We start from the raw sequence: 14443 nt of genomic DNA, 5'->3' as shown, positions 1-14443 counted from the left end.
AAGTCTCAGATATTAGCATTTGAACCTCCTAGGTTTAGCTTTTAACTAAGAATACCAAGAGAACAAAGCAAAATTGGTGATAAAAGTAAAATCGAAAGTTGTTTAAAATGACATTCCCTATTTGAATCATGAAAGTTTGTTTTGGACTTGACTGTCCCTTTAAGTATCTGGTGCACTTTATGGCAGCAGTTTTGCAAAAATGTTTCCCATTTGGAAGAGCACTAGATGGCAGCATTATTTCCTGCCCTGTAGTTCTCCAGACACCCACCTTCTAGGTATCTCTTTAAGAAAGAATACCATGGGAATTAAGCAAATTTGATAATAGAAATCAATTGGATTGTTTTAAAATTGTATGCTCTGTCACAAAATAAACTTTTTAAGTTTCGTATCCCTTTAATAAGATTTCCATATCTATTTAAAATGAGAAAATAGTTAATCTCTAAAACAGGCATTAAAATATATCTTTTATATAAAAGAGTTTATTTTAGAATGTATTGTAGCTTTTCTTTTGAGCAAGAGTGATGTTCTGGTATTTAAAAATTAAATTTATTCTATGGGATTTTTGCAAATGAATGTTTAATTAAACAATACCATATTGTTTGCAGCATTAAAATCCTAAATCGTATCTTTGGGGTTGAACTTTTTTTCTTTTTTCTAAAAAAGAAAAAAACAATAGATACACTTTTTAAAGAATTGTGATCAACCCTATATTAATTAGAAGGGACGTTTTAATGGCAAACAAAGTCTAAGCCATTAAATTGATACATATACATACAATCAATTTTACCTGATTTAAAATAAAAAAATTCTATAATTTTAATTTTCAAGATATAGGTTACAATTTTAAGTACATCAAATTGTAAGCAACCATGAGAAATGTTAAGCACATTTTTATTAAACATTTATTTATGCTTGTAACAAAATGCTGTCCTGTTATTACGGCAATGCTACATTCTGAGTTCATATAAAATTATTTTCTTGTTTTTCATGTCTGTTCCCACCTCATATTTGTCTGGCAACATTATTTACGTCTATAAAGATATTTTTTTATGGATTTTCATGTTTCTAAAATGCTTAGATGCCTATAATGTTAGATGAGATCTTAATTGGTAGAGCTTTTTGTGTTACACAGGAAACTGAATTAATTTCAGCTAGTTAAAAATTAGCAATTCTTTCAAGGTCTTACTCCACACTTGTAAAAACCAGTTGATTTACATATCCCATCGTATCTTTTTCTACTATTGCATTTTACATAAAATGCCTCCGTTATATGGTATGCTTTATCTAAGAAGCAATGTTTAGACCTGTATCAACCATCAGTACCAAGGTTTGATACATCTGCTGTTTGTGTTATAAATTATGTGTATTCCTACATTAAATTATTTAGGCTGTTTAATCCCTGTTATTTCACATTCTGGATAGGAAATGTGATAAATCCATCTAAAATATATTTTAGGAAAAACAGTACTTTGGATAAAGGGATAATAAAGGCCTCCTTATCTCAGATCTTTTGACAGACTTGCATTTCAAGCAATTCGTGCTGACTCTTAAAGGGACAGTAAACCTTAAAAATAATGTTATATAATTCTGCACATAGTGCAGAATTCTATAACATTATTTAGGTGCTATAGCCATAAAAGCATTTTTTCCTTTTATATTTTGCTAAAATACGGCGCTTTTACAGACCCGCTCTCTGCTCTCTGCTGAGTGGGTCTGTAATATTCAGTCAGCGCATAGGGCCAGCTGTATAGTCACAGAGGAGCGAGCTGCACTTAGTCTTATGGCGCGGTCGGGCCAGGCTGTGACTATACAGCTGGCCCGATGTGCTGACTGAATATTACAGACCCGCTCAGCAGAGAGCAGAGAGCGGGTCTGTAAAAGCGCCGTATTTTAGCAAAATATAAAAGGAAAAAATGCTTTTATGGCTATAGCACCTAAATAATGTTATATAATTCTGCACTATGTGCAGAATTATATAACATTATTTTTAAGGTTTACTGTCCCTTTAAATAACTACACGTGCTTGAGCACAATGTTATTTATATGAAACACATGGACTAATGCCCTCTAGCTGTGAAAAACTGCCAAATGCATCCAGATAAGAGGCAACCTTCCAGGGCTTAGAAATTAGCATATGATCCTACCTAGCTTTCAACTAAGAATACCAAGAGATCAAAGCAAATTTGATGATAAAAGTAAATTAGAAAGTTGTTTAAAATGACATGCCTTATCTGAATCATGAAAGTTTAATTTGTACTTTTCTATCCATTTAATACAATGTGTTATGATAATTGTAGGCATATGCTTTTTTATGGAAGTGTGTGTCACAGAATCAGTAACAGTTATTTGGGTGCCAATAAGGTGGAATCTATGGAAATAAACGTGCTATATTTGAGACAGTGTAATGGAAAGATTTGTTAGCATCCAAATGTGAGACAAAGAATTAGCAGCATTATTCTTTGCATTATATTTATAAAGTATGGAGACATTATTGAGCTTTAGTGAATATGCTGTATAGAATACAATATGGATTGGTCACTCTAGAGGATTGTGAGATAATTTAAGAGGACAATGTACTGCAATTTTCTTCTTAATTTGTTCAGATTAACTTGCTATATCAGTTGCATAAAATTAAATGCTATTCATATTCAAATAACTGTTCTTGCTCATTGAACCCAATACCCATAACAAAACATCTAAAAACTAAGTATTGGCCTTTGTGTATAGAGAAATACATATAAAAAAGCCTGTCTGCTCTTCCAGCAGGCACAACCCATTTGTATTTAAAAAAAAATGGGTGGTGATTTCAATGTGTAAAACCATCTAACCAACAAATACTCTGCTGCTAAATAGCATGCCGTTGAAAACACATCAAGGGAAAGTTTTACAGTACAGTGTCCCTTTAAGCTTAAAGGGACATGAAACCCCAAAAAAATATTTCATGATTTAGATAGAACATACCATTTTAAACAATTTTCCAGTTTACTTTTATTGTCAAATTGGCTTCATACTTTTGGTATCATGTGTTGAAGGAGCAGCAATGTACTACTGGTTTCTAACTGAACATTGCAGTATCTTTAATTAAAGGGATAGTAAAGTAAAAAAAAAATAATTCATTATTTAAATAGGGCATGTCATTTTAAACAACTTTCCAATTTACTTTAATTACCAATTTTACTTTGTTCTCTTGGTATTCTTAGTTAAAAGCTAAATCTAGGAGGTTCATGTGCTAATTTCTTAGACCTTGAAGACTGCCTCTAATATGAAAGCATTTTGACAGATTTTCACCACTAGAAGGAGTTAGTTCATGTGTTTCATATAGATAACATTGAGCTCAGGCACGTGAAGCTCCTAGGAGTCAGCACTGATTGGTTAAAAATGCAAGTCTTTAAAAAGAACTGAAATAAGAGGGCAGTTTGCAGAGGCATAGATACAAGGTAATCACAGAGGTAAAAATTATATTATTAGAACTGTGTTGGTTATGCAAAATTGGGGAATGGGTAATAAAGGGATTATCTACCTTTTTAAACAACACAAATTCTGGTGTTTACTGTCCGTTTAATGGTAACACCAGGATCAGTCACTTCATGTTCTTCAGCCATGGCATTAAACTACTGGGTAAAACTATGGTAGCATGGCTACTGCTCATACAACTATTGTTTTTCCTGCTCTACCTGCAGCTTTATTCAAAGCTATTATCATATTTTAAATCATCACAGGGGTCAACTGGTAAAGCTCTGCATTAGTTTACTGGGTGCTGTTATCTTGTAGCACACATATTGCTGAATCCTGGGACAGAAGCAGTGCACTTTCACAGATCAGTGACATTGCTGGATTTTTGACAGCTGTACTTTGTACTTTGGGTTAGCTTGAACAATAGCTCGGAACTGAAGACCGTGAAGCCATGGAGCGTTGAGGATCCTCTCCGTACGATCGCCTCTGCACACTGGATTGAGAATTCAATGGACACAATTAAAAAATATGTCCCTTGAATTCCTATTGGCTGATTTGATTCTTCAAATTCAAATCAGCCAATAGGATGAAAGTTACTCAGTTCCAGGCTCGCCGGTCTTCAGTTCCAGGCTCGCCGGTCTACCTCTTTGATAATAATTGACTCATTGCATGAAGGCTTTTAGTCATAGCCTTTTCTATTTAAACCTTCCGTTGGAACAGTCTTGTAGACTCAGATAATTATACTAGATAGGATGCAGTAGTATTAAGGTAAGTAAATTACTGCAAGAAATCCTAGAGTTTATATGGATTGCAATACATAATGTAAAAAAATACAAATTAAACAAACCAGTGTGCCTTCTTACACAAAAACATGTATAAATTGCATATGTTCTGCATTATTTTCATTAGTTTATTTACCAGCTAGGTATGTTTGTATGTTGTTAGGTTTCATTCATGGCTGAGTTCTACATGAATTACATGTGCATCATTTGACTGTTAGTTGTTATTAAATGAGGCTTTAATAGCTAGAGGCATTATTTTTTTCCAAAACAACCTAATTAAAGTATGCCCAAAAGGTAAATCATAGTCTACTAGCATATGAGTAAGGAGCCGTTTATCTAAACTTTGCCAGTTCTGATGTGGTTTTTCACACCAACCATCGCAGGGGCTGCCTTGGTGAAATTATCTTTAAAAAGGGACAGTCCCTGCGAGTGGTGAGATGTCTCCTATAGAAAGTAATAGAGCTCACTGGAAAGGGAAAATTCACTGTGTTTGGAGTAGTGAGCAGGGGGCGCACTTTAAAAATTTAATCCTGTATCAAAACGTCAAAAAAAGTAGCTTCTAACAACCGGGGGAGCGATTACATATATACGGTGCAGGCTTCAGCGCAAGCGCTGAAACCCACGCCGCCCGTAATTTTACCTCGCACATATAAGGCGCCAGCAGTTCATAAAGTGCCATAAGTCGGATAAACTAGCAATGTCCAGAAAATAGCATAAATACAAATTTCTGGAGTCGCTACTGACTTACGGAACTTTAGAAACTGCTGGCACCTAAGAAAACTAAAAAAAAAAAATCTAATCTCCGGTAAAAGTCTAACAAGCCTCCCAAAAATAAGTCAGACACATAAAACCCCTATATCCGCAATCCTCCTCTTACAACTAATAATAAATGTATTAACCCCTTAACCGACAACCCCCACAACGCAATATGCATAATTAAACTATTAACCCCTATATCCACCATCAAACCCACACCGCAAGTAATAACTAAATTATTAACCCCTAAATCTGCAAACCTCAACATCGCAAACTACCTATTAAAGTATTAACCCCTAAACCGCCAAAAAATACACAAAGTCCCTTCTAACAGTAAAACCCCCGCGGACACCAAACCCCCCCAAATAAAAGAACCTAACACTAAAAAACCTAAACTACCCATTGCCTTGAAAAGGGCATTTACAGGGCATTTAGCTGCCCACCCTATCTAAATTAAAAAAAAAATATATATATGTAGATTTTAAAAAAACCTAAGTCTAGCCCCCAGGTTAATACTCACCATTCCTGAGGTCCGGCGGAGAAGGTCCTGTCCCATGCGGTGAAGTCTTCTTCCAAGCAGGGACCTCTTCTTCCAGAAACAAACCCAGCGCGGTGGGGGGTGATGAAGACCGACGACTCTGGAACTGAAGACTGCGGAGCCATGGAGGATCCTCTTTGTACGATCGCCTTTGCACACTGGATTGAGAATTCAAAGGATTAAAAATGGCGTCCCTTGAATTCCTATTGACTGATTTGATTCTTCAAATTCAAATCAGCCAATAGGATGAAAGTTACTCAGTTCCAGGCTCGCTGGTCTTCAGTTCCAGGGTCGCCGGTCTTCATCTCCGCCCTCCTCTCCAGGTTGGATTGTTCCTGGAAGAAGAGGTCGCCGCTTGGAAGAAGACTTCACCGCATGTGACAGGACTTTCTTCGCCAGACTTCAGGAATGGTGAGTATTAACCTGGGGGTTAGGCTTAGGTTTTTTTAATAATATATATATATATATATATATATATATATATATATACAGGGAGTGCAGAATTATTAGGCAAATGAGTATTTTGACCACATCATCCTCTTTATGCATGTTGTCTTACTCCAAGCTGTATAGGCTCGAAAGCCTACTACCAATTAAGCATATTAGGTGATGTGCATCTCTGTAATGAGAAGGGGTGTGGTCTAATGACATCAACACCCTATATCAGGTGTGCATAATTATTAGGCAACTTCCTTTCCTTTGGCAAAATCGGTCAAAACAAGGACTTGACAGGCTCAGAAAAGTCAAAAATAGTGAGATATCTTGCAGAGGGATGCAGCACTCTTAAAATTGCAAAGCTTCTGAAGCGTGATCATCGAACAATCAAGCGTTTCATTCAAAATAGTCAACAGGGTCGCAAGAAGCGTGTGGAAAAACCAAGGCGCAAAATAACTGCCCATGAACTGAGAAAAGTCAAGTGTGCAGCTGCCAAGAAGCCACTTGCCACCAGTTTGGCCATATTTCAGAGCTGCAACATCACTGGAGTGCCCAAAAGCACAAGGTGTGCAATACTCAGAGACATGGCCAAGGTAAGAAAGGCTGAAAGACGACCACCACTGAACAAGACACACAAGCTGAAACGTCAAGACTGGGCCAAGAAATATCTCAAGACTGATTTTTCTAAGGTTTTATGGACTGATGAAATGAGAGGGAGTCTTGATGGGCCAGATGGATGGGACCGTGGCTGGATTGGTAAAGGGCAGAGAGCTCCAGTCTGACTCAGACGCCAGCAAGGTGGAGGTGGAGTACTGGTTTGGGCTGGTATCATCAAAGATGAGCTTGTGGGGCCTTTTCGGGTTGAGGATGGAGTCAAGCTCAACTCCCAGTCCTACTGCCAGTTTCTTGAAGACACCTTCTTCAAGCAGTGGTACAGGAAGAAGTCTGCATCCTTCAAGAAAAACATGATTTTCATGCAGGACAGTGCTCCATCACACGCGTCCAAGTACTCCACAGCGTGGCTGGCAAGAAAGGGTATAAAAGAAGAAAATCTAATGACATGGCCTCCTTGTTCACCTGATCTGAACCCCATTGAGAACCTGTGGTCCATCATCAAATGTGAGATTTACAAGGAGGGAAAACAGTACACCTCTCTGAACAGTGTCTGGGAGGCTGTGGTTGCTGCTGCACGCAATGTTGATGGTGAACAGATCAAAACGCTGACAGAATCCATGGATGGCAGGCTTTTGAGTGTCCTTGCAAAGAAAGGTGGCTATATTGGTCACTGATTTGTTTTTGTTTTGTTTTTGAATGTCAGAAATGTATATTTGTGAATGTTGAGATGTTATATTGGTTTCACTGGTAAAAATAAATAATTGAAATGGGTATATATTTGTTTTTTGTTAAGTTGCCTAATAATTATGCACAGTAATAGTCACCTGCACACACAGATATCCCCCTAAAATAGCTATAACTAAAAACAAACTAAAAACTACTTCCAAAACTATTCAGCTTTGATATTAATGAGTTTTTTGGGTTCATTGAGAACATGGTTGTTGTTCAATAATAAAATTAATCCTCAAAAATACAACTTGCCTAATAATTCTGCACTCCCTGTATTTCTTTTTAATTTAGATAGGGTGGGCAGCTAAATGCCTTACAAATGCCCTTTTCAGGGCAATGGGTAGTTTATGTTTTTTAGTGTTAGATTCTTTTATTTGGGGGGGTTTGGTGTGTGCGGGGCTTTTACTGTTACAAGGGACTTTGTGTATTTTTTGTAAAAGAGCTGATTATCATGGGGCAATGCCCTGCAAAAAGCCCTTTTAAGGGCTACTGGTAGTTTATTCTTAGAGTAGGGGGTGTTTTTATTTTGGGGGGGCTTTTTTATTTTCATGGGGATTAGGTATAATTTTTTAAAATTTGGTAATTTTGTTTTTATTTTATGTAATCTTAGATTTTTTTTATTTTCTGTAATTTTATCTTAAAGGGACACCAGAATTATCTTAAAGGGACACCAGAATTTAAATTTTGATTAGACTGTCCCTTTAATTTATACTTGGTTTATTTTAATTTTTAAAGTAGTGCTAGTTTTTTTATTTTAATAGTAACTTTAGTAGTTTGTAATTTAGGTAATTTTGGTTCATTTAGGGAGTGTTAGGTTAGGGGGTGTTAGGCTAGGGGGCTTAGTAATTTATTTATTTGCGTTGTGGGCTTTGGTTGTTTAGGGGTTAATACTTTTGTTAGGTGTATTGCGTGTGGGCTTTGGCGGTTAAGGGGTTAATACTTTAATAGGTAGTTTGCGATGTTGGAGTTGGCGGATTTAGGGGTTAATAATTTACGGCTAGATTATGATTATGGGTTATAACGCTGCTTTTTCACTACCGCTGCTATTACGAGTCTTGTCAAAAAAGCTGTACCGCACACTTCTTTGGCCGTAACGCAAATTAACTTACGCAATTTGCGTAAAGTCTTTTTTCAATGGGACTTCCATAGCGCCGATATTACAAGCTTTTTCTGGGAGGCCAAAAAGTGAGTGGTACAGCATATACTGCAAGATTCGTAACGCAATCTAAAGTCAGTAGTTATGAGTTTTACGCTACAAAGCTGTAGCATAAAACTCATAACTAAATTGTTAAAAAAGACATATATAAACATATTAACCCCTAAACCACCTGCAACCTACATTACAGTTATTAACCCCTAATCTTCCGCCCCCAACGTCGCCGCCACTATACTAAAGTTATTAACCCCTAAACCTAAGTTTAACCCTAACACCCCCTAACTTAAATATAATTAAAATAAATCTAAATAAAAATTACTATCATTACCTAAATAATTCCTATTTAAAACTAAATACTTACCTATAAAATAAACCATAAGCTAGCTACAATATAACTAATAGTTATATTGTAGCTAGCTTAGGGTTTATTTTTATTTTACAGGCAAGTTTGTATTTATTTTAACTAGGTAGAATAGTTACTAAATAGTTATTAACTATTTACTAACTACCTAGCTAAAATAAATACACATTTACCTGTAAAATAAAACCTAACCTGAGTTAGACTAACACCTAACCTTACACTACAATTAAATAAATTACCTAAATTAAATACAATTACCTAAATTACAAAAAACAAACAAACACTAAATTACACAAAATAAAAAAAGAAATGATCAGATATTTAAACTAATTACACCTAATCTAATAGCCCTATCAAAATAAAAAAGCCCCCCCCCCCAAAAAAAAAAAAACCCTAGCCTAAACTAATTTACCAATAGCTCTTTAAAGGGCCTTTTGAGGGGTATTGCCCCAAAGAAATCAGCTCTTTTACCTGTAAAAAAAATTCAAACACCCCCCAACAGTAAAACCCACCACCCACACAACCAACCCCCATTGGATGGGCATTGCCCTTAAAAGGGCATTTAGCTCTTTTTCAACTGCCCAAACCCTAATCTAAAAGTAAAACCCACACAATAAACCCTTAAAAAAACCTAACACTAACCCCAAAGACACACTTACAGCTTTGAAGACTGGATACCTATCCTCAACGAAGCCGGGAGAAGTCTTCATAAAAGCGGCAAGAAGTCCTCAACGAAGCCGGGAGAAGTGGTCCTCCAGATGGGCAGAAGTCTTCATCCAGACAGCATCTTCTATCTTCATCCATCCGGCGCTGAGCAGGTCCATCTTCAAGACATCCGGCGTGGAGCATCCTCTTCAATCAAAGTCTTCTTCCCGAATGAAGGTTCTTTTAAGTTACGTCATCCAAGATGGCATCCCTTGAATTCCGATTGGCTGATAGAATACTATCAGCCAATCTAAATTAAAGGTGAAAAAATCCTATTGGCTAATGCAATCAGCCAAAAGGATTGAGCTTCAATCCTATTGGCTAATCCAATCAGCCAATAGGATTGAGCTCACATTCTGTTGGCTGATTGGAACAGCCAATAGAATGCAAGCTCAATCCTATTGGCTGATTGGATCACCCAATAGGATTTTTTCACCTTTATTCCGATTGACTGATAGAATTCTATCAGCCAATCGGAATTCAAGGGACACCATCTTGGATGACGTCACTTAAAGTAACCTTCATTCAGGAAGAAGACGTCACTTAAAGGAACCTTCATTCAGGAAGAAGACTTTGATTGAAGAGAATGCTAGGATTTACTATTGAAACAAATAAAGGGCACTTTCATTCATGAACTATAAGATACTTCATGTAGAAAGCTCCTTTATTTGATTCAATCGATCACCATTTTTAGCTGCTTCGGCAGCCCACGGCTAAAAAATATTTTGGCTAAGAGGTGACGTTTTCACCTCTTAGCCAAAAGTGGCGCAGTAAATCCGGCTTGACACCCATGGGAGCCGGATTTACCGCACGGCTATTGGCTTAGAGGTGAAAACATCACCTCTTAGCCAAATTTTTTTTTAGCCGTGCTCTGCTGTAGGAGCTAAGAGTGGCGATCGATTGAATCAAATAAATGAGCTTTCTACATGAAGTATCTTATACTTCATGAATAAAAGTGCCCTTTATTTGTTCCAATAGTAAATCCTAGCGTTTGTAAAACACTAGGATTTATTTTCACTTTAAATAATCTTGCCAGCCCAGAGTCCTTTTGATAATGAGGCCCTGAGTGCTTCTGATACATAATGAGATTTTTTTGAGATGTTCTCAACCAGTTATGATATGTCCTCAAATTAATAACAATTATATAGCTGTGCTTGCACAAGTATATTATGCACTGACAATATGGCTTTAATTAGAAAACAAATGTTTTGTATGAGTAAATCCTGATTTGATACGATGACATGATAAAATCCAGTGCACAATACACTCCTAATTAGGCCACTCTGATGAACTTTGCAAAACAGGTAGACCCCCATACATTTATATAGCAAAATAAATATTTACGGTTCCATTAATTCAGTGTAATTCCTGCCATAGAGGCCACTGATTAAAAACTTGTCGGCTTGGAGGAAAATTCTGCAAATGTTATTGAGTATTATATTGCAATGCATAAATCTCTCTTTCACATCCAAACCCTACATAGTGGAAAAAAAAGCTTTTCAGCTTCACAGAATTAGCCTAAAATTATGTGTGGGACCTCACCATACTGATAAGACTTCTTAGATAATCTTGCTACACCAGAGAGATTCAGAAAAACAGACCCATGGCTCCCCATTGCAGCTTCTTTATCCTTATCATTTATAAACTAGACTCTAAGAAGGCTGTGTGGCTTTAAAGGGACAGGAAACCCCAAATTTTTCTTTCAGTATTCAGATGGAGCATGTGATTTTTAAATATCTTTCTTATTTATTTATATAATTAAATTGTCTTTGTTCCCTTGGTATCTTAAGTTGAAAAACAGGGGCGTACGTTTAGGAGCCAGCCCATTTCTGGAGCACTATATGACAGCACTATTTCCTGCCATGTAGTCCAGATGCCTAACTAGGTATCTCTTCAACACAGAATATCATGGGAACTAAGCACATTTTATATTAGAAATATATTGGAAACTTTTTAAAATGGTTTGCTCTGTCTGAATCACAAAAGGAAATGTTTGGGTTTCATATTCCTTCAAGGTCTTCCATGGCTTACTTTAGATAGCAACTTTATTTTCTGTATGCTTCATTTTCTGTTAAAATGACTATCCAGCTGGCTCTGCTTGCACTGACAGTGTTTTGAGATACATTTCCCTGGAAATACATCTACATCAACCTAACACTGGGAAGCTTGAACAACCCATACAATATGATAGTGAGGTTTACAAGCCTGCAATACATTTACCACCTCACAACTAGCCCTCAAGATGAAAGCAGCAAAAACCATTATTGCCATGCAATTCTATAGTAATGTTTAATGGGGATTCAATGTTATCACAATAATTCAAAGACTGTATTTAAGAATGTGAAGATTATTTAAAAAAATAAAGCACAGTTTCTCTTTAACAATAATAATAATTAGCATAATTATTTCTAGTTCACATTTACTCAGTCATTATTTATTTAGCTCCTTTTTTCCCCAAAGGGGATAATCAGTAGCTAATAATAGCTATAATTAGCAAAGTTAATGGTACTCAATTTGTTGTGTTCAGAAGAAGCAGATGCTCTATTGGCTATTACAAGATATTTTACTGCAGCTTCTAACCATCTTAATGTAAATATATAAATAAGGTCACAGAATTAAGAGAGGTGAGAGGTGGTATAGCCATTTAGTTGCTGTACCAGCTTATCCATAGGCTAAACTGAGTGCATACAGGCATAGAGGCCTATTTAGGAAATGTCTGTCGGACCTGATCCGACAGTGCGGATCAGGTCTGACAGACATCGCTGAATGCGGAAAGCAATACGCTCTCCGTATTCAGCATTGCACCAGCAGCTCTTGTGAGCTGCTGGTGCAACGCCGCACCCTGCAGACTCGCGGCCAATCGGCTGCTAGCAGGGGGTGTCAATCAACCCGATCGTACTCGATCGGGTTGAATTCCGGCGATTCCTGTCCGCCTCATCAGAGCAGACGGACAGGGTTATGGAGCAGCGGTCTTTAGACTGCTTCTTCATAACTGCTGTTTCTGGCGAGTCTGCAGGCTCGCCAGAAACACGGGGCGTAAAGCTCCATTCGGAGCTTGATAGATAGGCCCCATAGCGTAAAATAGCCACACACTCAGTTCAGCCTATGAGGTGTGAGGTACATCTGATTGGCTTTACTTACAGTCTTTTCAAATTAAAACTGTTTTAATGTGGAGTTTGCATTCCTGCTTGCTCTTAAAGGGGCAGTAAACTTACAAACTAATATTATATAATTCTGCACATAGTGCAGAATTATATAACATTAGCTTACTGGTAGATGTATACTTTAAAGTATTGCAAATTTTTTTTTTATGTAAACGTTCATTTTACCAGAACGCCACTCCTTGCTCTACTGAGCAGGTCTGTTTTTTACACAGTGCATTGCGGCAACACTGTCTATTTACAGTCGCGCCATTAAAATGAATGTAGCTCACTCCCGCTCTGGTCTAGTAGCGGGAGCGAGCTACATTCAATTTAATGGCGTGACCGGGCACTCTGTGACTAGACAATGTTGCTGCGATGCGCTGTGTAAAAACCAGACCTGCTCAGTAAAGCAAGGAGCGGCGTTCTGGTAAAATTAACTTTTACATATAATTTTTCTGCAATACTTTAATGTATACATCTACCAGTAAGCTAATGTTATATAATTCTGCACTATGTGCAGAATTATATAACATTAGTTTGTAAGTTTACTGCCCCTTTAAACTTACAGGATTGTCGTGTTCTACTGAAATTAAAAATTATTTTGTTAAAAAATAACAAAATCGATGTTCAGGTGATACATTTAATAGCCAACTAATAGTGGCATTCTCATGTCCCATTGAAACATATAATTTAAGGTCATCACAGAGATTTTGACCAATAATGATCTTCAGGTATAAATATATATATATATATATATATATATATATATTTATTTAAAGGACCAATAATACAGCATAATTGTATGACAAAACGATAATGTAATAGCATTTAGTCTGAATTTAAAATAAAGATTTTTTTCTCATACATGTCAAAGTTAGGTACATTTTTCACCCCGTATCATGTGATAGCCATCAGCCAATCATAACATGAATTTATGTGAATTTTTGCACATGTTTAGTAGGAGATGATGCCTCAGAAAGTGTGCATATAAAGATACTGTGCACGTTTTGGCAATGGAAGTGAATTGGAAAGTTGTTAAAAACATGATCTATCTGGTTCATTAAAGATTAATTCTGACTTTAGTGTTCCTTTAATGAACTTTACTGATTTATTTGTAAATTTTGAGGTATTCATTTTAAATATTTCTTTCTAAAAATAATCATTATCATGTTTCTATTTACACATAATTAATTATTTTATGGCTAATTACATTTTAACTATGATGTCATAGAGAAAAAAGGCAAATGACTAGAGATTTTTATTATTTATCAACAGAACAAGAATAATGTTTTTGCACTTTCTCCTTTCTATTGCAGGACCAAACTGTTTTGCAGAGACCACCGTTATTCCAGCAGGACGTGAAGTGAAGACAGATGATTGCACTATTTGCCACTGTACCTATGAAGAAGGCACTTGGAGAATTGAGCGCCAAGCTCTGTGCACTAGACATGAGTGCAAACAGATATAAAAAAAATCCACTTTTTATATTTAAATAAATTATATCAAAGGTATTAATGACTTTATGGCAATGGACAATCTGACAAACTGTGATAGGAATTATAAGAAAAATGACCTGAGAAAAATAACTGTTCCTACCACTGTATTTTTTACATACAATGTAAAATATCCGAATTTTGAGAAACTTGAAGATATAGATTTCTTTCTGAATAAATGTGTATTTTTCACGCTACTACTACTTAACAACACTAAATATTATATGTATCTCTCTATTCATCCTTATAGATCATGAAAATGAATGTTTTATATAGA

General features: G+C 36.3%; 1 protein-coding gene across 1 annotated transcript in view; it reads left to right on the top strand.

The window, feature by feature from the left end:
• The window catches only part of VWC2 (von Willebrand factor C domain containing 2), a 789648-nt gene extending 775507 nt beyond the window's left edge, over positions 1-14141 (top strand). Inside the window, exon 3 of the mRNA XM_053714319.1 lies at positions 13990-14141. Within this exon, the coding sequence (XP_053570294.1) occupies positions 13990-14141 (152 nt within the window). The remainder of the gene's footprint in view (positions 1-13989) is intronic.
• Positions 14142-14443: the final 302 nt, after the last annotated feature.

This window comes from Bombina bombina, chromosome 5 (genome assembly GCF_027579735.1).
Source record: "Bombina bombina isolate aBomBom1 chromosome 5, aBomBom1.pri, whole genome shotgun sequence".
In the NCBI taxonomy this organism is placed as follows: Eukaryota; Metazoa; Chordata; class Amphibia; order Anura; family Bombinatoridae; genus Bombina; species Bombina bombina.
This window is presented reverse-complemented; position numbering and strand designations above follow the sequence as displayed.